The sequence below is a fragment of the Perognathus longimembris genome, chromosome 17 (genome assembly GCF_023159225.1).
Source record: "Perognathus longimembris pacificus isolate PPM17 chromosome 17, ASM2315922v1, whole genome shotgun sequence".
NCBI lineage: Eukaryota > Metazoa > Chordata > Mammalia > Rodentia > Heteromyidae > Perognathus > Perognathus longimembris.
The window spans coordinates 50548456-50574453 of NC_063177.1; the positions used below are offsets into that span (position 1 = coordinate 50548456).

At 46.3% G+C, this 25998-nt stretch overlaps 1 protein-coding gene across 2 annotated transcripts in view; it reads right to left on the reverse strand.

Annotated features, from left to right (window-relative positions):
- Positions 1 to 25998, reverse strand: part of Slc39a11 (solute carrier family 39 member 11) — a 246500-nt gene that overhangs the window by 190576 nt on the left and 29926 nt on the right. For both annotated transcript variants that reach the window (XM_048366585.1, XM_048366584.1), the window contains exon 4: positions 25770 to 25928. In XM_048366585.1, the coding sequence (XP_048222542.1) occupies positions 25770 to 25928 (159 nt within the window). The remainder of the gene's footprint in view (positions 1 to 25769; positions 25929 to 25998) is intronic.

Below are 25998 nucleotides of genomic sequence, written 5' to 3' on the forward strand. Positions count from 1 at the left end.
CTCGGTCAATACTGGCGACGAGCACCAGCACCAACATCGCTATCACCAAACATCCCTCTCATCAGGATCACCACTATCGTCATTATCATTACCACCACCACCACTACCACCACCATCATCAAGTGAAACACTACTCATGGGGCTACCTTGGCAGTGGCAGGAACAGGGAAAGCAAATAAATACAGAATCCGTGGAGTTGTAACAGAAAGCCAGTCACTCAAATCTAAGTGAGCATATAAAAACATATTCCACGGTAGATTAGAAAAAAAAAAAAAACTGCACGATTATCAACACCACTGCTGTCTCCCGTCGCCACAGATGCGAGCCACGGTGGCCTAACATGTCAGGAGAACTGTGGGCAGGAGTGGAAGGCGGGGTTTTCCTAGCCAGGCTTGGGCATGGAAAGTATAGACTGCCGCCCCCACCTTCCATTTGACAGATCTGCTCTGAGGGCGCCCAGCCAATCAGAAGCCTAATGTTTACCCAGTGCAAGCACTATCTGTGTGCACTGCCATCAAAAATCCAATAAGTAGGGAGACAGAAAAGAGCTGCCTGCTTATGAGGCACGAGGGCAAACACGGCCAGCTCTTTAAAGCGCCATTCAGCTAATCAATACTCTCTTACCATTTTCATCCAGGAGCTCAGAGCCCACAACCAAGATTAATGATTGTTTTCCATCGTTATCATTCTCAGAGAAGTTGAACAAGAAAAGGTTACCATTTGTAAGTTTGCTCTCTTCTATTGGCCAAACAGAGATTATTTCCTGGGGTCCGTGGGACTTCTTTCCCCAGACTGTAGCCACTCAGAGTCCCGGCCAGGTCTCTCGGGGCTAGCCGTGGAGTCAGGACACTGTGCCGTCCCTGGAAAGCATTCCATTCATTAGATTTTCTTGTCTGGCCTGGCCCTTCAAGTTGTGGCCAGACTTCTTTTGGGATATGCTTTTTGTTGTTGTTAGTGTCAGTACTGGGGCTTGAACTCAAGGCCTGGGCAGTGTCCTTTAGCTTTTTCACTCAGTTGACGGTTTAGATGGATATTGTTTGTATCCTTTGCTTAGAACTGGAAAGTAAATGCCAGTCTCTGTGGTAGGGTCAGGCAGGAACGAAGAGGACACCAAGGCCAGCCTAGGGCCTCTATGAGCACCACAACGGCTGGCTCTCGGCTCAGCCCTTTGTGCCCACTGCGGACAACATGAAACCCACCACGGGCACACCTCCCTCCGAGCCTTCCTCCGCTTTTTCCTTTCTTAGGGAACTTTGGAAAGACAGTAACAGAATAAAAAAAAGAAATTTAAATAAAATCACAGATGCCTTCTTTTTGCACAGAAGTCAATGTGAATATCTGGTTTGGGATGAACTAGACCACTAACACTAACGAAATGGATGAGAAGAAGTAGAAAGCTCTAGCACAGGGTGTGTCTGGCTCAGCAAGGCCAGGAGCAGAGCATACAGCTGGCACAGCGGCTCAGTGCTGCCTGGAGGAACCAGGTTCCTCGAGCCTCCTGCTGTCCCCCTAGGGCCGGCTGAGCACACAGGTGTTTTATGCTAGTTCAGAAAAGAGAAGATCTCCCTACGGACGCCACCAGGTAACTCTGTCACTTGGTTCCCCTGGCTGCAAGATGGAGGATTTATGGTGGTCCATGGGTGACCAAAGGAAGCCATGGTTCAGTTAGAAAGGAAGAAGGGTAGTAGATGCGACAAGAGGCAGGAAGGTGCCCTTCACAACCCAGAAAGTAGGTCATCCCTGATAGACTCTGCGGGACCTTGATCTTGGTTGTCCCAGTTTCTAGAACTGTGAACAATATATTGCTATAGTTTATAAGCCAGCCAGTTTTATAGAATTTTGTTATAATGCCCCAAATGGACTAAGACAGCAGGCTCAGCTGCTGTAGTAAAACTTCAAAGATAACAAAGACTAAAGAATGATACAGAATGTCTTTACAGAGCTGTGTCCTACCATCCTTTGGGCCCTATGTTAAAAAGTAGAACTAAGTCTCAAATAGTGCCTTTGCCAATACTAAGGCTTCAACTCAGGGCCTGGGTGCTGTTCCTTAGTTTTTCCCACTCAAGGCTAGTACTCTACGTCTTCAGTCACAGCTCTACTTGTAGCTTTTTGTTGGTTAAGTGAAGATGAGAATCTGTTGGATTTGTCTTTCCAGGATGACCGAGTCTCAATCCTCAGAACAGCCTCTTGAGTAGCTAGGATTACAAGTGCTTGGCTAATAATGTCTTTTTAATTGTATCCTCTAGTATAATAGACATAGGATAGGACTGTGTCCCAGCTCTGAGAATGTAAAGTATCTTGTAGCTACTTTATCTTACACAGTGGTGGTTGTACTTTAATGGAGTTGAGCTGTTATAATCTAATGATGCTATTCTAGAATATTCTTTTACCAGACGATTTTTTTTTGGGGGGGGGGCCAGTCCTGGGGCTTGGACTCAGGGCCTGAGCACTGTCCCTGGCTTCTTCCCGCTCAAGGCTAGCACTCTGCCACTTGAGCCACAGCGCCACTTCTGGCCATTTTCTGTATATGTGGTGCTGGGGAATCGAACCCAGGGCCTCATGTATATGAGGCAGGCACTCTTGCCACTAGGCCATATCCCCAGCCAGACGATTTTTTTTAAACCCTGCTATTCATGTTTTATGTAAATATATGAATACAAATTTATTTCAAAAAGAATGAAGCACAATTATTTCTTAAACAGGCAGGAGATTTTTCTATTGGGTCTTAGGAGTATAATTTTTACCCCTAGGTCGGGTAGAGAAGACTTTCTAAAATGGCATCTCAAAGACATCCTTCCCAAGTCTCCAGACCCTGTGACAAGCTACCAGGTCCATGACTACAGGCATTATTTTTCCAGGGAAACCACCTGGCTGGGCCTGATCTAGTGACAAGCAGAGAACTTTGTCTGGAGATGGTGGAAAGGGAAGTCAGAGAATTAGGAAGAGGTAAAGGGTTTAAGACACTGAATTGGGAATTGCAGCAGGACTAGGCTTGGGAGGACCGGGGGATTCCAGGACAACACCGATGATCTGACAAAAGAACCCAGCCGTGTCCTCCCAGACTTCTAACCTTGGGAGTGCTGGAATGCCGCAGCAAATCATCAGTGAAAGGGAAGAAGGTAGAGCAATGACCCGGGGCCTGGGGAGGATGTGAGGCGCTGCGGCAACAAGGTACGGGAACCGAGAAGGACATTCACGGAACACCCACAGGGCAGCAGCTCCCAGAGGGGGACGAACGAGTCATTCAATAAAGCAATAAGGTGGCAGAGACGGCCACCTGACAGGCACAGCCCCGTACCCAGAAACCAATCACATTTTGCCTTGGTTCCCAAAGGCCTTTCCCTCCAGCAAAGCCATGGGAATGGGAACCTGTGTGGAGTCACCAGGTAACCAGAGAAAAACTAACAAACTGTCAGTCCCCAAGCCTCTCAGTCACCACTTCCCTTCAGGCCAGAATAACCTTCCCTGCCATCTACCAGCCTGCACATAATGTGGGGAACCTGGGCTGTCCTCAACTTCCTAGGGCCCAGGCCTCATCTGTGAACCTGTTACACACACAACCCTCCCCTCTCTCCTCCTCCTCTCAGTTCCCTGCCTTCCCTTTCTCTCCTCCTTTCTTCTTTCTTTCCTTCACTCCTCCTTCCTTCTTTCTTTCCTTCTTTCCTCCCTCCTTCTCTTTCTCCTCTTTCTTTCCAATTTCTTTCCTTCTCTCTTTCCCTTTGATCCTTCCATCAAGTGTTCACTGACGCTTCGCTCGTCACTGTGAGGGAAGACATAGGATAATAGAAACCAATGTGGGTAATGGGAGATGACGCCAAGTGCTGGAGAAAAAAAAACAAAACTGAGCAGCAAAAAAGGCCAGATTGAAGACATGGCTCAAGTGGTAGAACACCAGCTATGAGTCCAAGCAAAAGGGGAAGAGAGGAGGGGAGAGAAGAGGTGGCAAAAGCAAGAAGGAGAATAGAAATAACAGGGGGAGGAAGAAGAGAAGAAGGGGGGGGAGGAAGATAGGAGCCAAAGGAAGACATCTGATAATTAAAAGCCAGATCACTGACTGCATTAAAAGACACCATGAGAGAGTATGAAAGAGAAACAAGATAACACCTTGGTGTCTCAGTACAAAATTAATGTGGAAAAATCAATAGTGTTCCTCTGTAAAGCAGGATGTTATAGAAGGGAAGGTCGGTCCATAATAGTTACCAAAGGAAATGCAAAGCCCAGCTTGTAATGAGCCAGAAATGTACAAAGTCCTTAGGAAGAAAGTGAAATGAAACTGAGGGACATAATTAATTACATGGATAAATGGAGCGGCATGCTTTGTCCTTTAGATAGAAACTCACATAATCATCCATCTGCCATCTCAGCCTAAATTAATCTATAATTTTAAAACAAAGCTTGTTTTTAAAAAAAAGTGCTGAAAAAATGTCTTAGAATGAAAAAAGTGTTTCTAAAACTTATATGGAAAAAACAAGCAGTAAGAGTTAACTGAGGAATGTTTGACAGGGGAAGAATAATATAGGGGACTAATAGATAATAAAAAATAATGTTTCATTCATTGAAGCAGTATAGTTCCTGCAAAGACAACACAGAAAAGATGAGGGATGCATAGTATGATAAATATAAATATATATATACATATATATGTGGTAAGCTGTACACCATGGTTCATGCCTGTAATCCTAGCTGTTCAGGAGGCTGAGATCTGAGGATCATTATTCAAAGCCAGCCAAGGAAGGAAAGTCCATAAAACATTTATCTCCAATTGCTCAGAAAAAGCCAGAAGTAGACCTGTGGCTCAAGTGGTAGTATGCCAACCTTGAGTGTAAAAGTTAAGGTACAGTGCCCAGGCCCTTCATTCACGCTCTAGAAATAAAAAAGAAAAGAAAAGAAAGTCAAGACGAGAACAAGAGAAGACAAGCAATCAACAGTGAGGCGCTGGTGGCTCCTAACTATAAACCTAGCTACCTGGAGGCTGAGATTGGAAGGACCAAAGTTTGAGCCCAGCCTGGGAGGAAAAGTAAAAGGCACCCCATTTCCATGAAAGAAAACTAAGTGTGGTATTGTGTACCTGTGATCCTAGCAATGACCAGGAGCCTAAAGTAGGCAGACTGCAGGTCAGGCCACACCCAAACAGGAAGTGACACTCTACCTCAAAAACAACCAGTGCAAATGGCTCAGCTTCAGCCCAGTAGACACAAAGACCTGAGTTAAAAGCAAGGAAGAGAGGAAGAGAGGGAGGGAGGGGGAAGGGAGAAGGAAAGAGAGAGAGGGAAGGGAAACAGCCTGACAAAAAATGGGCAAAGGACTTGAACAGACATCTCTTCAAGGTGAGGAACAAATGGCCTATGTGCACATGAAGAGATGTCAGCCATCACGAACCATGAGAGAAATGCCCAACAAAACCACAACGATATACTACCAAGCCAACTCCTTAAATAAATACATCAAAAGCCACAAATGTTAGAAAGGATGTGGAGAAACTGGAACTCTTGTGCACGGCTGGTGGAAGCTATACACGGCAACTGCTAAGGAAGACAGTATGGAGATTCCCAAAAAATTATACATAGAACTGCCATCTAGCAGCCCCACTTCTGGGCACAGAGCTGAAAGAGGTATTTGCACACCCATGTTCAGAGCAGCACCATTCCCAATGGCCAATAATAGGAAAATAAAATTAAATAGTGAATGGGGAAAAAATGTTTTACTTTTGTATTATATTAAATATTATATACATACACATGTATGTGTGTACCTATTCCACTATATATATATACACACTACATAGACATACACATACATGTAGACATACATACAGTGCAGAATATTAGCCTTTAAAAGGAAAGAAATTCTGACAAATCCTACTAAAATTTGTTTTACAAATGGGACACTTTGAACACTACTGAATTCTAAACATGAAACAATAAAGCATTAAGTATTACATTCTTCTTTTTACCACAATAGAGAAACAAAAGCGAGAGGACAAGCTGGAACTGGGGTACCACAGTACAGACAGATCTTGACTGCATTTCCCAGCTGGTCCTGACTCTGTAATCTCCCCTCCTCTCATTGTTTAATCCCTTTATTTGCAATGGCCTGGCTTTACCCAGCTAACAGTATAACATGCTCGTATAGTGCTTGGGGCCAACATCATGCCTTCTAACACGATAATAGCGAGGGCATAAATATTCCATTTATGTCAGGTTCTTTTATTCACGGCATCTCAGGATATGTCTTAAGGACAGAGATCACCTTTAAACAGTTCAGTCTGGTGTCTGAGTTTTGTTTTTTTCCTTTCTAATATAATTTTTAAAGGGCAACCACTCTTCTAAGAAAGGACCATTGTACTTGAGAAGCAGGCTAACCTGGAATGGCAATTTGCCACGGATCCTCACCCAGGTACTTTATATCAAGCCAGACTTTGAGTCAAGATAGGGTTTTTGTCCTCACTGTTTCAAGACTCACCTTGATGACTGAACAAGCCATCACATACAGTAGGATCATAGTGACCCATCAATATCTAAACCTTGGCAAACTACCACCCTCCAGATGCACTTCATGTATATATATCTGAATAAACTTCATCATTAACACTTCAAGGACTAATATCAGCTCTTGTAGAGACAGATGCTATTTTAAGAGGCTCTCCAGCCATTTCTTTTGTCTCTATCAGTTGAGTAACTTATCCTTTCAGTGAGAAGTCATTCTAAATTACCCAGGATTTTTTTAGGCAAAAAAACCAAACAAATGCTCTACTTATTATCAGACCGTTTGCAAGCCATGCTGTTGATGGCTGAGCATCTCATTATAGGAAAGGCATGCGGCCACAAACATCCACGGCAGGAGCAAGCAGCAGGCTACACCCTTCACTAGACAACATAAGAACTGGAGAAGTGCCCTTCTTTGGTGTACAGCTAGAACATTGAAATGCAAACCAATGTAAAACCTCAGTGATGGCCATGAATAAATTCTTCCCAACAAGTCACAAACCCAAGAGGCAGCCAAATTCAGACAACTTGATTCCCAGTAGTGTCAAACTTAGATGTAACAAGAGTCCCTTAAAAAAATGGCCAAGAAGAAAACAGGAAGTAGTAAAGCATGAGGGTGTGAATACATTCCAGGCAGATTACTATATCCTCTTCAGTTATTTTTCAGAGAAAGACTGACATCGTTGCCCAGGGTGGGCCTAGACCATGATTATCCAGCTTACATACTCCCCATAGCTGGGATAATAGGAGCAAACCACCACACCCAGCTGATTGACTGATAGGGGGATCTGGGTCTCACTAACTTTTTGCCAAGGTTGACCTCAAACTGATCTTGTCAATCTCTACCTCCCAAGTAGCTGTGATTACAGACATGAGCCACCACATTAGTGACATTTCTTTTTGGTACCAGGACATACACAGACATGCACACATTCTTTCTCTCCCCCTGCCCCCATCTTTTTTTTTTTTTTTTTTTTTGGCCAGACCTGGGCCTTGGACTCAGGGCCTGAGCACTGTCCCTGGCTTCCTTTTTGCTCAAGGCTAGCACTCTGCCACTTGAGCCACAGCGCCACTTCTGGCCATTTTCTGTATATGTGGTGCTGGGGAATTGAACCCAGGGCCTCATGTATACGAGGCAAGCTCTCTCGCCACTAGGCCATATCCCCAGCCCTGCCCCCATCTTTTAAAATAAAAAAAAACTTACATGCAAAATCTTTAGTAAGTTACAGGACTGCTTAAGGCTAGGGCCTGTTACTACAAAATGTGGAAGAGATTTTGGTAACCGTTATAAGAAAATATGGAAGTCCACTATCTCCTGCTAGTACTGTGCCAGTAATTCACCTTCGGTATGATGTCATTTTTTAGACTCCTCCTTAAGAAAATCTTTCAGAAATGCAGACAAAGAAAACCCAGATGAGAGCCAGGAACTGATATCTCATACCTGTAATCCTAGTGCTATTCAGGAGGCCAAAGTCTGAGGATCAAGGCTCAAAGCCAGGACAGGCAGAAAAGTCCCTGAGACTCTTAACTCCAATTAACCATCAAAAAGATAGAAGTAGGCTGAGAATGTAGCTAAGGGATAGAATGCTTGCCTAGCATGCACGAAGCCCCAGGTTTGATTCCTCAGCACCACATATACAGAAAAGGCCAGAAGTGGTGCTGTGGCTCAAGAGATAAAGTGCTAGCCTTGAGCAAAAAGAAGCCAGGGACTCAGGCCCTGGCAAAAAAAAAAAAAAAAAAAAAAAGGAAGTGGGGCTATGGCTCAAGTGGTAGAGTGCCAGCCTTGAGAAAAAAAGCTAAGTCAGACAATGAAGCCTTGAGTTCAAGCCCCAGTAGAAGGAAAGGAGGGAGGGAGGGAAGGAGGGAGGGAGGAAAGGAAGAAGGGAGGGAGGGAGGAAGGGAGGGAGGGAGGGAGGGAGGGAGGGAGGGAAGTCCATGTATTTTTCACCTAGATTTAATAAAGTTAATTTTATATGATTTATGATTCATATGTTTTTCAAATAAAATGTTACAGAAAGAACTATAGAAAGGGCTACTTGGTGTCTAGAAAAGGGATACCTTCTGAACTGACAATGTCAGGTGAAAACATCTGACACATCTATAGAAACACGCACAAGTACATTTCCAAACTTGAGTCCACAGTAGTTAGCCATCTATAGATAGCAAGCAGCCACTGAGTGGCATCTATGTCTGTTTAGCATCCCATCTTAGAACCCTAACAATTTAATCATCCTCCTTCTGATGGTCAGTATTTTGTCTATTCCTATTTTTTTTCACCATTATAGGAAAGTGGCAGCTGGGTGCTGGTGGCTCATACCTATAATCGTAGCTACTCAGGAGGCTGAGATCTGAGAATGGTGATTCAAAGACAGCCTGGGCAGAAAAGTCCCCAAGAGACTATTATCTCCAATTAACCACTCAAAAATCGGAAGTGGCATTGTGACTCACGTAGTAGAGTGCTAGCCTTGAGCACAAAAAGGCTCAGGGACAGCACTCAGGCTCTGAGATTAAGTTCCACAACTGACAAAAAAAAAAAAATGGAAGTAATGTGGGGTGGACAAATACAATCAGTATATTCAATGAACCAGGTAACGAGACAATGGGTGGTGTTGGGAGAGATAGGGACAAGTGATGGAAGGAGTGACATCAATTGAGATGCACTGAGCTTATAAACTAATTTGCTTAGCTGAAATCACGTTGCACAACTACTAAAGGATAATTTTAAACAGTAGCTAAAATGAAATAAAATAATAATGTCTGGAATAATCTCATTCAAGGCTCTACATGCACATTTTCAAGAATGTTTGGATAAAGGCCAAGAGTTAAAATGGGAGTTGCCTGCTCATTGGATATGTACATCTTCATTCTTACTAAATATTAACAAATACCTCACCAAGATAGTTACATACACATAAATTCTCACCATGTATTTAAGTTCCCATTTGCTCACATCTTCTTATTTCCATACATGGGACTGTCAAACATGTTATCATTTTCCTTTGTCAAATTTAACAGGAGAAGACTGAGGTTGAGCTCCCTTAGTGACTCGAAGTTGAACATCTTCTTTTCAAGTATGCACGGCCCCTTCGGAATTTCCTCCTCTCAAATTCCTAATCAGGTAGTCTGCTCATTTTTTTAGTGACTGTGGTTTGCCTTTTTCTCATTGGTTTTTGGGAGACCTTTACATATTCCAGTCCTTTGTCAATTCTATGGATTGCAAATAGCTTCTTATAAGCTCTGACTTGGATTGCACTTTATAAGATCTTTTATCAAAGGAGATTTTCTTTTTTAATGTCACCAGTTGCCTTACTTCTTCATGAGAAGCACCTAAAGAGCTTTTTTTATGTTGATGCATAAAATTCAGCTACAGGATCAGAAAGCACTGGGTATCCAGGTTTAGATTTAAGGTTTAATACATGCTCAAGTCAACATTTAAAATTCAGTGTAGATTTTTCTCTTGCTTTGTTTTCTACATCTAATTGATAACCAGGTCATTGGTGGTCAGTGTTTTTCTTTTCACAGTTTCCAGCCCTACCCTTTCTCTTCTTAAGTGTCACTCTAGTTCCCACGCTCATCTTCTCCCCTGACCACTGCATCGCCTGCACCTCGTGCAGAACGGGGGCCATGGCCTTCACTTGCTCACAGACACCTTCTAAATCACAAGTCTGCAGAGGCCTCCCCCTCCCCCTCAAGAACTTTTCCTATACATGCCACACCCTTCCTGACAAGCCATGCCTGTCCTCAGCAGGCTGGATGACCAGCCCGGTGCTTTGCCTCTTCCTGCAGTCAGAGCCCTACTATGGGTCATGTGTATTTTGCTACTTTTTATTAGCTCCCAGAGCTGCCAGAATACGTTACCATAAAGTGGGTAGCATCAAACAACAGGAAAGTGTGGTATCAAAATTCAGGGTGTCAGCAGGTCAGGTCTTCCTCCAAAGGGAGTGCAGAATCCTTTCTGCTGCTCCCAATGCATGCTGGGTCCAAAGGAATCTTTGGTGTTCATTGGCTTGGGCAGCACGACTCCATCCACTGCCTCCATCTTCACACAGCTGCCCCCGGTCCTTTGTTCCTAGGTATCTTTTTCTCTTCTTGTAAGGACATCCATCATATTGGCTTTAGGGCACACTCTACTCGAGTATGACATCATCTTAACTAATGACGCGTGCAAAGAACCTTTGCCCAAGCCCCAACACTGGGTACGGCCACATGACTTTTTTAGCTTAGGATTCACATGACAGTTCTGTGCCTAGGATGTAAGAGGCCCTGCTTGTTTCTGCTTTTCCTTTGAAGTCTTGCCCTAACAAAAGCAAGGGCAGACACTTGGAACACAGCGAGCTGCCTATCCGCAAACCTACAGTTAATGCGGTCCAGACCAACAGACCCCCTGGCAATTGTGGATAACTACAAAACCAATCCCTGTTGTTGGGTGCCACAGAGACTTTGTGGTAGTTGTTACGCAGAAGTAGCTAACCGACAATACATTTTGTGTCACAATTTCCTATATGCTATTCCCTGTGTCAGAAAGGTACACTCCACCATCTCCTACTGCGCACAGTCATCTGGCAAATGTTGACTTAAGACTTAAACTCTTTCAACACCTGTAATCCAGCCAAATGCCGACAGTTCTTGTAGAAATATTTATGTATCTAATGCCCGAATGCCACCCTGGACCCAGTGCCTCTGAACCTCTGGAGGCAGGGCCGCATCAGTATTTTTCTCAACAACAGAGGCAACTTCCCTGCCCTCGTAGCTCACAAACGCTGATTGTAAATGGCAATGCAGGTCTCGGCTTCTTCAGCAAACATAATTATGAAAGTAAGTAAAGCATGAACAATCACAGAATAGATCCAAAGCTCAGATTAAGGTCTTCTTTGTTTCTCCTGCCTGTTTAATTATGAGCCTCTAGTCTGCATGCCGAAAAGCTAGTCCATTGCAAAAGGCAGGAGTCGGCTTCCAGAAAACAACTCAGGTGGGTAATGTACTTTCTACTAACTAGATGGCATTTGGCATTTGCCCAGACAGTGTCTGGGCAGAGGGACAGCATGCTGGACAGAGGGGACAGCTGGTGCATAGGCTGAAGGAGAGGAAGGACACTGGACACTGTGGAGACAGCTGAGCAGGGTGAGGAGAAAGAGAGATGACGCTAGAGTGGACGGGAAGGACTGGTGTTGGAGGGAGTGGTAATTCATGCACACTAAAAAACATTAACCGAGGGCTGTCAAAATCCTAGGAAGAGTTTAAGTCAGAAATATGATCAGACTCAAAAGCTGGGAAAGATGCTCTGGATCTTTTTGGTTTTTTGTTTTGCTTTTTTGGTCAGTCATGGGGCTTAGAACTCTGGGCCTGGGCACTGTCCCTGAGCCTTTCAGCTCAAAGCTAGCGCTCTACCACGTGAGCCACAGCGCCACTTCCAGTTTTCTGGTGGTTCACTGGAGATAAGAGTCTCACAGGCTTTCCTGCCCGGGCTGGCTTTGAACATCAATCCTCAGATCTCAGCCTCCTGAGCGGCTAGGATGAGAGGCGTGAGCCACTGGCTCCCGGCGATGCTCTGGATCTTAAGTGCAATCACGTGGAGCATAGTTGGTGATGTGTATAAATGACCAGGCAGTGAAGTATTTTCCAGTCTTGGAGACTGCCTCAAGTATCCTCAGTCCCCCGTATGCTTGGGTCATATCTGCATCTCGCAGAGTTGATGGGCCACAGGCCCAGAGTATTAGGCAGGGAGGAAGGGCCAGACACGGTCGTGCATGCACGGAATCCTAGCACTTGGAAGGCTGAGAGAGGAGGATCAAACAGTTCAAAGCCAGCTTGGGCTGTGTGAGGCTAACTTGGGTTATATAGCAAGAGCTAGCCTAATTAAATAAATCATCAGGGGAAAATCCCAAAAGAAGCCAAACATGAGTTTGTGGCTCAGCAAGCATGATATCAAATCCAGGCCGTGGCAGACCCTCGGCCCCTCCCTGCAATCACTTGAGCAGGGCGTCTTGTTGGCTTGCAATTAATTATCTTCCACCCACAACGGTGGAACCTGAACCGGACACATATAGATCCTTCCCGTCCCTGAGCAGAACAACAACTTGCACAATGTTTGTGTTTCACTTGCGTTGCACTAGGTATGATGAGCAATGCAAAGATGATCTAAAGTAAACAGGATACGGGGAGTTTCTACACATACACCATGTCATTTTACATTAGGAGCTCGAACATTTGCAGAGTTCGGTAGAATGGGACGAGAGCTCCTGGAACCCACTCACCCCAAGGATGAAGGAAGGAAGAAAGGTGTGTAGAGGGAATGTGACCCGGGCTGCAGTTTGCCGGCCCCCCTTGTAAAGGCAGCACCCGTTGGATCTGTTGTGTGAGGGTGTCAGCATGCAAGGAGCCACCAGGGCATCACCACAGAGACAGGAGCGGGCACCATGAGCACCTCATCAGTTGGAAGCCTGAGCCCAAGGGTGGGAGAGGGGGCATTTCTAGCCCCAGCAGTGCCCCTGGAGGTTCTCAGACCGGACAAGCACAAACCTAGGCCCCACAGAGCCTTCATGCCATGTATGTGTGATTGCTTACTCCCTCCACACCAGCCTACAGCTTGTCCCTTCTGCCTGCCCCACCCACACAAACCCAGGACCCTCACATCCACCGCCCTCTCCTGGGGAGTCTGTCTGTCCCATCAGAGGCCCCTGCAGCTCACGAGGACAGCGAACCTTGGTCCACCAAACACCTCTGGTCTTGTGGGGCTCTCAGTCTCACTGCCTCTCTCAACACAACTAGCCCACCACATCTGTCCTGTTACAAACCCACTGTGCTGTCACCAAACAACACTCAAGCAGCCACATGGGTGGGCAGGCACGCCCTCGGTGCCTGTGTCATCCCACCAAGGCCCAGAGGCCTGGCCAGCTTTTGAGGCCTTTGTGCTGCCCACTCCTGGCCTTGTCTGACCTTCCAGATGCACATGTCTCTTGGTTCTGGTCTGGGCCCGCTTGTGCCAGTCTCCGGGCTGTGTCCTCAAGTGTGCAGTCCTCCCTGCTGAGAGCTCTCTGTGGCCTCTCCAGCCTCCACCCAGCCCTAAGCCCCTCTGCCTCACATCCCCAGCCTCCTTTGAGGCAGCTCAGCCTGGATATACCATCACTAACAGATACAAAAGATGCATGTCCACATGCAGGCTACCCAAGTTAAGGGTACTCCCTCAGAATCATCCGGGCCCCTTCTGAACAGCTTCCGTACTCCTGCGGCATGACCCCAAAGCCACAGAACTTTGAAAACTAGGATCTACTCTGCACAGTTTTTCTCCATCCAGCCAGCTTGTAAGCTTTTTCCCAGGCCTCCTGCTTCACTGTCCACAGTGTCTTTGGGTAGAAAACTATCCTTATCTCCTAACTCACCCGAGGGCCCTTGTCCCTTACCTTCAGAACCATCTGATTAAGCTCCTTCATCCGCGTGTGTGCAGACCCAGGGAGGTCAAGACCTCTCCAGTCAGTTTTAATGTCAGTGCCACACACAATCACGGTGACGGCTGTGCCTAGGTGCTTTCCTGACAAAACAATAAACACTAGACACAACGATATCTGCACTTGTTTCCATGTAAACTCTCGTAAAACTCCACTAGACAGCTGCTAAAAGCAAGAGTCACAGGCTACCTACATCAAATCTTCAGGGACACTTGATTAAAAATACAAATCTCTGGTTCTACTCCAGTTCCCCAAAATGGGACTTTCAGGGTGTGGCACTTCAAAAAGCAGTGTTTAAGGGCTGGGAATATGGCCTAGTGGTAGAACGCTTGCCTCGAAAACATGAAGCCTTGGGTCCAATTCCTTAGCACCACATATATAGAGATAAGCCAGAAGTGGCGCTGTGGCTCAAGTGGTAGAGTGCTAGCCTTGAGCAAAAAGAAGCCAGGGACAGTGCTTAGGCCCTGAGTTCAAGCCCCAGGACTGATCTGATCATATGTGTGTGTGTGTGTGTGTGTGTGTGTGTGTGTGTGTGTGTGTGTGTGTTAAAAGAAAAAAAAGAGCACATCATCTTAATGCATGCAGAAGCTCTCAAGGTACACTTAATTGCATTGTTACAAAGAGGTGATTTTCCAAATGTAAGCATTCTCCTTGAAACTGAGACGAGTCTGGGCAGTTTGGGCAATACTTCAGAACTCTTGAACTGGAGCTAAATCTAGTTGCCTTCCCCAGAGTGTCAGCCTTCAGCTGTTTTTCTGAATCAGCTAGTGTCCCAGCCATCATCCAATTATCCCAGTTCCCGCTATCCAAGGAGAAATACTCCATTAAACATCAGGACCAAGAGACTCCAGCTCCCTACTCGAGTGCCTGCTAATTAAAGCCTTAAAAAAGGAGAGCGTGCAGAGGGAAGGCAGCAAACTTGAGAAACAGACATTAACACTGCAAAAAGAAACACAGAAACTTCTGCTGAGAAACACCTCTGGCTTCTTTCTTAAAATGACCTTCCACGTTCATTTGAGAGGCCAAGGGAGGCCAAAAAGGGGGGAACAGGAGAGACCTGTGAGGCCAAGAGCACCTGTGAAGAATCAGCAACTGCTGCAAATTAGTTCCACTGCGCCCTCCTGTTTCAATCTCATGGAGTAATAAGAAGCCACTATACAACTGAGTAAAATACATGAAGCAACTCTTCAGAAGGCTTGCACACAGGCCATGAGGGACTGTGATCAGAATAAGAAGGAAATGCACAAAGCCGCGTTGCATTCACCTGAGCATGCTGTGTGATGGCACTCTGCAAACTGTGTCATAAATAATGAAGCAGTCACAGAAAGAGACTCCGATTCAAGAGTGTTGAGACAGCTGGGATTTGCAGGGAGGGTATAGCAGAGAACAACAAATTCTGTTTAAAAATCTGTAAAGAAAGCTGCTACAGAGCCTAAAAGAGGGGGACTCTGAGCTAAAGGGAGATCTCACAGGTCACTGGTGCAGGCCCATGTCAAAATTACAACCACTCCCAGTGGAGAGGTGGCACTGTTCATCCCAGGCAGGCCCTTAGATGAGATGCTGTACCCATCAGCAAAGCCTAAAACCACATCTGGGCGGTAAATTAACTGTAAGGATAAAATCCAAAACTCTTTGAAGATGACAAAACCCAAACTCTCACCAACATGACACAGACAATGTCCAACAGGAAATTAAAAAAATGAATAAATATGCAAAGCCAAAAACTATGACCCCAAATCAGGATTTACAACAAAAGGGCTAAACGGAATGGACCTGCCACACTATGATAACAAGAACCATTCTTTGATAAGACTTCTCAAAAAACTAGCACTTACTAAAACTCTGTGTGTATGTGTGTGTGTGTGTGTGTGTGTGTGTGTGTGTGTGTGTGTGTGTGAGCAGAGATGATCTAACAGACCAGGAGCTGACAGCAGCTATCACATATCTGATTAAGTATTGAAGGGGGGAAAAAAAATAACACAATGAATGCACAGGAGGTCAGATACCAGCACACAAAAAAAGGAAACTACTTTTTAAGGAACTAATGGAAATTCTGGAACTGAAAATTTCATTATCTAAAATGAAATCCAGGCAGGTCTGTTTGCACACACCTATAATCTAAGCACAAAGAGGCAGAGGCAAAAAAGATGGTGAGTTTAAGGCCAGTCTGGGTTACAGTGAGACCCTACTTCAAAAAATAAAATAAAATAATCTCTTCAGTATCCTTAATGAATCAGACATTTCAAAAAAATGACCAGTCAGAAGCTATTTTCAAATAAGAACACACAGAATACAGATGAATAAAGAAGATCTAGCTCAGGAGGTAGAACACCCTGCCCAGTTAGCACAGCCTTCAGATCAAACCCCAACACTGAAAGAGAGAAAGAGAGAGAGAGACAGAGAGAGAGAGGTTCCAGTGATCTAAAGAACATTATTAACCCTTCAAACAAGCATGTGTAATTGGAATTCCAGAGACAAAAGGAAGAATGAGATAGGAAAATAAAGATTGCCTTCCTAAAATTTAGGCTGGTTTCATTTGGTTGTAAAATTTGATACACCAGGAACAAATAAACAGAGGAATATGGTATGGCTTCTATACCCATTCCAACTGTAATAACCAGCAAGGCGAGGCCCCATGCCGGTGTCATTACCATGGACCCGTAGGAGGGGGCGTGGCATTCGACTCTGTCAGGAGTGTGGGCGAGACAGCCTAGGAAGTCCCACCCCACACCGGTGACATCACTGCCATGGTGGCACTTCTATGTGGGCCCGTCAGCTGGAGGGGGACCGGGCGCAGAGGACCGAGTGTATATATGTGCTGCCTGTTTGGAGGTGGGAGGAGAGCGCAGCCGAGCTGAGCCGGCCTGCAGAGCCAAGTGGAGCCGAGTGGGCCTGCAAAGAGGAGCCGAGCCAAGCTGAGCCAGCCTGCAGGGCTGTGGAGGAGCCCATAGCCTGAGACCTGTGGAGGAGTCTGTAGCCTGAGGCCTGTGGAGGAGTCTGGAGCCTGAGGCCTACTGAGGAGCCTGAGGCCTGTAGAGGAGCCTGAGGCCTGTGGAGGAGTCCGGAGCCTGAATCCTGCTGAGGAGCCCGGAGCCTGAGGCCTATAGGAAAGTCTAAAGCCTGAGGCTTGTGGAGATATTTGAAGCCTGAGATCTGAGGAGGGGGCTGAGGCCTATGGCCTTCTGAGAAGCCTAAGGCCTGTGGGGAGGTCTGAGACTTGGGGCCTGAGGAGAGGCAAGGCCTGCAGGAAGTAGGGACAGAAACAAGCTCACTCCTCAGCAGGTTTGGAGGCTTAGAGGTTGAGGTGGTTGGAGGTTAAGGAGTGGAGGTTCGGAGGTCAGGTCTGGGTTCTGGGTAATTAGCTCAGGGTAAAGTAGTTGCAGGCCAGCATTTGGAGGTGGAGGGCTGTTCTGGTTCTGGGTTCTAGGTTATAAATAAAGCTCCTTTGTAAATAAAACCCCTTCCCACCTTTAGTTGTGCCTCCGTGGATTACTCTCGTTCTCAGGATATAACACAACAAAACTTAAGGCCAATCCCTGGCAGAATCAAGAAGCACCACCAACATATTAACTGTCTGCCGTAACCATAGCAACACCTTCAGAAAAACAACAAAAGCAATCTCCATGCCCAGCACACAGTAAAAAAATAAATAAATAAATCAGTAGAAAAGAAATAGAAAAATGGGACCCTCGTGGTCAAAAAGAAAAATCAAAGAAGATAAATACATAAGGACCAGAGGGAAGGAGTCCAAGGCTCAAGTGGTAGAGTACTTCCTAGCAAACACAAGGTCCTGAGTTCAAATTCCAGTACCACTAAAAAGAGAATGAGAAACAGAATACTGTAATCCCTATAGTAGCCACTCAAAATATAATGCATACAGTCTTAAATCCAGGACAGACATTAGGATGCATCACTAAAAATAATTCGATTAAGTCAAAAGACATCAGGAAGGAAGAATTAAGTAACACTCTCAGTAGCAACAACTATACAGCAAAAATCCAAGCAGGATAAATGGAAACAAACACTAAGGTGGTAAGCACCAATGAAATTCTATCAATAAATAAGTGAAATGTAATCTGATTAATGTTCTAATTAAGGGACAGAGGTCAGACTAGAAAAATGAGCAAAAGGTTTATTCAAAGATGGATTGACCAAAAGTAAGAGTCAGGGAAGAATCATGGAGGCACTTTGAAAGGAAGCTGGAGTTTCCAACAGGGTTCCCAGAAGGCAAAGGTGCGGAGCGCCCTGGACCAGTGCCTGCCTTTACTGAGGCCACCATCCGGAGTTCTGCTGGGGAACCCGGCATGGCGAGTCCCAGAGCACTTTGCACCCTGAAGACCGTAGAAAAGCAGTCCTCACATGCTTTCTTGTTTTTTAACATCACTAAGAAGTTGTACAAAGGGGTTTCAACAGGTCAGTTTGTGAGTACAATACACGTTGGTCCATGTCACCCCTTCCACTTCTCTCCCACCATTCCCCACTCCACCCTGCATGTTCTCTAATGAGGGTGTTACAAACTGTTAGCACGTCCACATTCCCAAATCCAATGTCACTGGGGACAACTCAGGAAAGATTAAGTTACATGAGATCCCCCTCACTGTATTATCTCTCCCAGAGAGTTAGCTTGATGGGGGCTTTCTCTCTCCTGACCCCCCTTTCTTTCTCCTCCCTTCTCCCTGAACCCTTCCCATATGCAGATGCAATGAGAAGGCAGGAAAGGGGCCTCACACACAACCCAACCCACTGGCACCTGGATACAGTCTGTTCAAGGCCCTCCATCCATGTGTTTTGTTACTGCTGTCCCAGATGATGCCAACAGCGGGAGCCCGCTCAGGTGGCATCTGCCTTGTTGATTTACCTGGTTCGTATTCCTGAAGGAAGACAGGGAAGTCTGAAAAGAACCTGGGAGAACCTGTTCTTGTGGGCACTATTGGGCCATCCTTGACACTGAATCCCAAAGCTGCTGTCTAGAATCCCTGACCGTCAGCCATTAAGAACCAGAAGCATCCCAGGAGCCAAAGTCTGGGCCCTACGTGTCATAGGCAGAACTGGTCACTAGTCTACCTGGGGCTCAGGCCCGAGTGCGAGCTTCTCACAGAGCTACTGCTGTCAACCTACACACAGACACTCCTGTGCCGTCTGTGGACACTGCCACCTTATGCAACAAGACGCAGGGACCACGGGTAGACATCATGGATGCCAGCTTGGACAGTCACATGCACATGGGTATTTGTGTTCATTTGTGTACACATGAGTATGTATGTATGCACAAATGAGTGTGCACGCTCATGTGTGAACTATACCAAGGATGTAACCTTAACCCTCTTTAGCCCTCTGCCTGCCAAAAGGACTCAAAACGCATCTGGGCATCTTCCTAAAGGTCCCGGGAGGCTATTGAAGACTTGAAGGGCAGAAGGACCACACCTGCCCTGACTGCCATGGGCACCCGACAGAAATGCCCAGGTCAACAGGATGCCCATCCTCTCCAAGCATTGCCCCGGAAAGGGGCTACAGCTTTCAGTGTCGGGACCCCCTCCACATATACCCTCACACAAGCAGTGAAGCATCCTGTGTGACTCAGGACAGCCTCAGAGCTCCCCCCTTGGTCTGTGAAGGCCCATGAACCAGAAACCTTTCTCCATACGCCCCAGCAGGATGCACAAGCTGAAGCCTCCACTGCCACAAGCCCTTAGGCTTACTCCGCTCAGAATGACGCATTAATAAATGCTGTGGATCTGCCAGCAGGCCTTGTCCCTCGGGGCAGTCCAGCATCAGGTGTGGGAGACTGTGAGCAATCACTGGCTCTTGTTCAGAACATACAGTGCCTGTCAGAAGCCAGTGGCTCACATCTGCAGTCCTAGCTACTCAGAAGGCTGAGATCTGAGGATGACAATTCAGAGCCAGCCGGGGTAGAAAAGCCCATGAGTCTAATGAAGCAGCAAAAAGCTGGAAGTGGAGGTATGGTTCAGGTGGGAGAATACCAGCCTTGACTGGAAAAGCCAAGTACAAAAAGCCAGGCCTTGAGTTCAAGTCCTAGTACCAATACACACACACACACATACACATAGAACTTACAGTACCTACCCTGCCAGTCTCCAAAGACCAAAGACCTCCACAGAGCAGGGACATCCACCCAGTCATTGCTCCACTGTAGTACCTACCATGCATGGCAGAGAAACTACAAACCTGTGGCTGGCAATCTCCCAAATGTATGCAGAAGCCCTAACCCCCAGTATCCCAGAACATGACTGTGTTTTAAAAGGTGAAGTTGAAATGGTCACTAGGGTGGACCTGGACCCATAGGAATGCTGGTGGTCAATAAGGAGAGGGAATCTAGACACCTAGAGATGCCAGGACAAATGACACATGTTAAGTTTTAAGTAGAACCAACTAAAAAGAAACAGATACATGGATATATGTTCCTCTCTCTCTCTCTCTCTCTCTCTCTCTTCCCCTTCCTCTCCCACTGTCTCTCCCATCCCCCTCCCCCATATTCTATCATCAACTAGAATACTGAATATTAAAGATGGAGAAAAATCAAGTACATGTAAATGATACAAACAGCTCACGGGGGGAGACTGTCACTTCCAAACTGCGGCAGCGTGTGGTTCCTTGAAGCAGTCCCGGCCATCAGAGAGTGATGCCAGCAGAAGTTCGGTGCCTATTCAGAGTCCTGCATATCCATCCGGTCAAGTGTGCACCAAAACCATCTCCTCGGCCATCACAACAAGTGCCGGCAGAAACCAAACCTGCCTGGGGCCTCTGCTATGTTAGAGAGGTTGGTGGGAAGGTAGTAAGTAGGCTCCTTGCTGCCCTCCTCTGGGCCCAGAAGCCTCTGTCCCCAGGCAGGACTAAGGGCCAGGCACTGGGGGGGGCACCCGCTACCTCGCCTCCCCACTGCAGTCTTTTGGGAGTTTCACTTCGTGTCAAACACCAAGACAGGGAAGGGGAGAATGGAGGAGCACACATCTCGTAGGGAGAAATCTGCCAAGATGGGAAGCAAACCAAAGGCAGCAAGTAGCACCAACACAGACAGTGTGCTACCATGTGATTTTCAGACAAAACAACTCCAGACTTACAAACACACACATGTAAAGCAAAATGGCAGAAACGGAGAGGGCTGAGCAAACCACACAAAGAGGAGGATGGAACTCAGAGCTCCAAGCACAATATTGCTTGAGCTATGCACCCAGCTCTTTTTTTTAATTGTTATTTGCTTGTTTAGTATGTTTTTCAGATAACAGTCTCTTGGCCCAGCTGGCCTCAAACCAAGATCCTCCTATCTCTACTGCCTGTGTAGCTGAGATTATAGGCACGTGCCACTATACCTGTCACCGTATCTGTCTATAGCTAGTTTTCTTTAACTTAAAAAAAAAGAAATAATAATAATAATAATAATAATAGGGCTGGGAATGTGGCTTAGTGGTAGAGTGCTTGCCTAGCATGCATGAAGCCCTGGGTTCCATTCCTCAGCACCACATAAACAGAAAAACCCAGAAGTGTTGCTGTGGCTCAAGTGGTAGAGTGCTAGCCTTGAGCACAGAGAGGCTCAGGGACAGTGCCCAGGCCCAGAGTTCAAGCCCTAGGGCAAGAAAAATAATAATAGTAGTAGTAATAATAATAATAAATATAATAATAGGAAGAACGAGAAAAGATTACTGGACTGGAAAACCCACCCACTAAAGTGATGAGTCTTGAAAAAATACCCAACTGCATTGGTGATGGTAGTTAACTTGTGGTCTTGGAAGACAAAGGGGAAAGAGAAGATAATTTCATGTAAAAAAATTTAATCTTCTAGAATGAAATTTCTGTATCGTTTTGATGTGGTGCCTTTATGACTGAAAATAATGACACAAGAGTCTGGGGTTACAACACATTAGAAATTCCACTGCTTAAAGCCCTAAGTGAGGATCCCCTACCTACAGCCACCCCTGCACTTCACACAGATACAACTGTAAGGATCCCAAGCACCCCAAAATTCCCAAGTTTGATGCTCCTTCCATGTCCCAAGGCTCGGACTGGCCCCTCAGCTTCCCAGGCCTCGCAGGCTACACCTTCCTAGCCCAGGACCCAGCCTTCCCCTTTCATTAAGATAGCATCCAGCAAAGCCTCTATGAATCCGGCTCTGCTCACTTCCCATTAACTGTTACTGCATGAGCCTTCACTCCTTTATTCCCAGGCAAATAAACAGAAATAAAAAGCCAATTTGGAGGGTGATTTGATACATCGCAAGTTAACAAAACCACCTGGGCTTTGACCGGACAGGCCATGATGAATAAAACCCTTTTCATGAGCAATATTTTGCTTCAACTCCAACAGAGAGACAAATAAATCGGTAAAGCTGACCGAACAGAAATGCAGCTAAAGAACACAGGCATATGTTAACCATTTCCTTCCTGCCAACCCCAGAATCTTCCTGCCCTTCATGTCCTGAATCTCTACCCAAGACTAGCAGCTCTGAGATCCACAGGCAGGGGACCTAAGGTTGGATGGTGATAGTTCAAGGTGGGCCCATGCTGTACATGCTTCAAACCACATTCTCATGTGCTCGTTTCTCCAGGTAAAATAACACAAAGATTCACTTCCCTTTACCCCATTGTCCAGGGAATAGAAAAGTGTGCTCACCGGGTACTGGTGGCTCACACCTGTAATCCTAGCTACTCAGAAAGCTAAGATCTGAGGATTATGGTTCAAAGCCAGCCTAGGCAGAAAAGACCAAGAAATTCTCATTTCCAATTAACCACCAAAAAAAAAGTTATATTTAAAGTGGAGCTGTGCTCAAATGGTAGTTGTCAGCCTTAAGGGGGAATACACTGGCCCTGAGTTCAAGCTCTGGTATTGGTACAAAAAGGTTATTAAAATGGAAGAAAGGAATGCTGGGATTTTTCTGCAGAGAGGCCTCCCTTCATCCATGGGCCTGTCCTGATGGACAAGAGCCTCCCTGGACACAGCTGTGGACAAAGACTCTCTCCATACCCACCCACCTCACCCTTCTCTGGGGAAATCCACTGTCCAATGGGGTTTTGTAGAAGGAGGAATGAATTGGGGTCCAGGCCCACAAGCTGCTGGTTTATAAATTCCCAGAACAGCAAACATTTCAAAAGCAAATTCTCAATCAATGCTGGAATCAGCCACAAGGACTCCAGATCAAAAGCCCCATTAACTTAGACATCTCTAACTCAAATCATCTCTAAAAGATTCAAGCTGCCACCCTTTTCCACCTTGGTAATCAAGTTAATAGTGACACCAAGGGAAACCTTTAGTTGGCCTCAGAGTAAAGGTCAATAGACTTTGTTCCGAGAGCAACTCTTCTGACATTTGTATTCAAGGAATGTAGCTTTAGAAATAAAGCTCATCTATTTAGAAGGCCTTCTGAGATAATTTCACCATCTCAAATTAACAGTGAAAATTAATTTCTTTCCCGATGTCCTAGAACAGATGTTTACTGATTTTTCTGACAATTAGCAGGCATCTGGGCACTAATGGATGTGACGCCTCTTTCTGAGCCCTTTCCCCCACCCCTACACTCAGTCCCTACTCCCACGCCATTCCTGATCTTCAGTACCATCTACCTAGGGCCCACCCCTGGGAGCTTCTCCATATTCAACGCACATATTGAAACAAATATGAATCAAAAGGTTAAAAAAATGTGCAGTACAAATTGGCCACTGACTATTTACACAGCTCAGAGAAAGCCCCTCTATTCAGCAGCTGTGCAAATACTCCTGACACAGGCCACCCTGCCCCCAGTCCCAAGAATAAGGCCATGCCACGACTGCAACGGGCCCTCACCAAGAGCTGCTTAGGCACTCAGGTAGACCAGGCCTTGGTGAGGAGACAGAATGGTAACTAGCAGAGCACTGGATAGAGGGGCTGAGCCAGACTTCTATCCACCATTCTGGTGCTCAGGCCACTGATGACAAGGTCTTGCTGCCAGGGCAAATAGGTATTCTCCAGTAGCTGGTTCATGTACAGCTACAGCTTGGGAGGTTGGAGCTGGGAATGTGGCTTAGTGGTATAGTGCTTGTCTAGCATGCATGAATCCCTGGGTTCGATTCCTCAGTACCACATAAACAGAAAAAGCTGGAAGTAGTGCTGTGTCTCAAGTGGTAGAGTGCAAGCCTTGAGCAAAAGAAGCTCAGAGACAGTGCCCAGGCCCTGAGCTCAAGCCCCAAGACTGCAAAAAAGAAAAAAACAAAAACAAAAAACAGGATGGAGTAGCTCACTATAAGGACCTCAGAAGTTACCACCACAGGGACTGAGAATATGGCTTAGTGGTAAAGTGCTTGCCTCATATACATGAAGCCCTGGGTTCAATTCCTCAGCACCACATATATAGAAAAAGCCAGAAGTGGCGCTGTGGCTCAAGTGGTAGAGTGCTAACCTTGAGCAGAAAGAAGACCCGGACAGTGCTCAGGCCTTGAGTTCAAGACCCCAGGAGTGGCAAAAAAAAAAAAAAAAAGAAGTCACTACCACATGGCTGGAATTGAATGTTCAGAGAACTCAACAATCAAGGTCATTCAGATTTTCAATGATGGGAAAAAAAGACAGATGGTGTTTTCTCAGGCCAGCATCACAACTGTCTATCCAGCCTTCACATCCAACTGTCAGGGCCGAAGGACAGTCCTTCAGCCCTATGAACAACTAGTCTTTCATTCACCTCACTGTCTAGAAATTAAGATCTTGGGAAGTCCTCTTTCTCTTCCTCTAGCCAGGAATTTAATACAAGAGAGAAGACAGAAGGTGGGCCTGGCCTGCATTTTCAGCACTTTGAAACAGAAGATTGTGAGTTCAGGACCAATCAGGGATACATAGGGAAATCATCCTATCTTAAAAAGTAAGAAAGAAGAAAGAGATGAGGGGGCAGGAGGGAGAGAGGAAGAGGCTTCATTCAGCCCCCTGAGGTATATGTCCATTGAATCCTTCCTACCTCCCTGGGATCGACAGAGGAAATGGTCTTTGTCCTCAAGCTCCTCCGTGTAGCTCTTCCTGTACCTTTTCACCTTCTGGGTGACTGGGATTTACTGGGGAGAAGTACCTGGGAAAAGTGCATGTGCCATGCTGGCCCCGCAGTGGCACTGGGTCAACTCTTCTCTGCCAACAGGAGCCGTGCCTTCTGTTAATGGGCTTTAGCCAATGGCCTGTGGCTGCCACGCATGGTCCGGCCTTGGCTCTCTCTGCGCAGCCATTACACCCTTCAGGCTGTAGTGTGTTCCGGGCTTCTCTGGGAGCAATTACATGCTCATCCAATCCTAACTCGCTGGCCTCATTTTGGAAAAACAAAATGCCTAAAGTCTCTAGCTCGCCACCAATGTCGGTGCCTTTTTAATCTCCCCCCCCCCACTTTACAGCCCCCCCAGTGGGAAATTGGAGCTGAGAGATAGAATAAGCACATAGCAGATGTGAGCTCAAACCCTGAGCCCTTGCTGTCTTTTTTTCCCTCCCACGGGCCTGTGGCCACATGCTGTGCAGGCAGGTGTGTGGTCATCTCTCTGATGGTATCACAGGCTCACCAAGGGCCAGGGCCAGGATCAAGGCCTGCCTCTCCTTCCACCCACTCCAGCTCTGCCCTCACAGACATCTATCCAGGGCCATCCAGCACGACACCTGGGTCTGTAATGGTATCTGACCATTCAAATTCTGAACTTACTGAAATGTAAGTAAGGGGATGACAAATCATAGTACCAAGATCACATTCAACTTCCTTTCATGCCTCGTTACCTGTGCAGACTCTACAGGCTAATGCAGCATGAATGGGAGTCTCGAGCTTGAACGGAAATTACTATCGCACAGGGCTGGGTATCTCCTGGCTAGATAAGCTGAGGGCAGCAATACTCACCAGGTGAGGCATCAGGAGGTCCACCGAGTAGACAAAAGCAGCTCCAAGGGTGAAGCCAACAGCCACGGGGAAGAAGGCAAAGGCACCGAAGTTCCCTGAGGTCGTGGCCATCTCCACTGCTGGGGCCAGCAGAGACCAATAGGAAGCTGCTAACATGACCTGCAAAAGGCACAGCCAGCAACAAACCATTAAGTCAGCCTGAGGGCTTCCCTCTGGGGGCCTCCGCTGC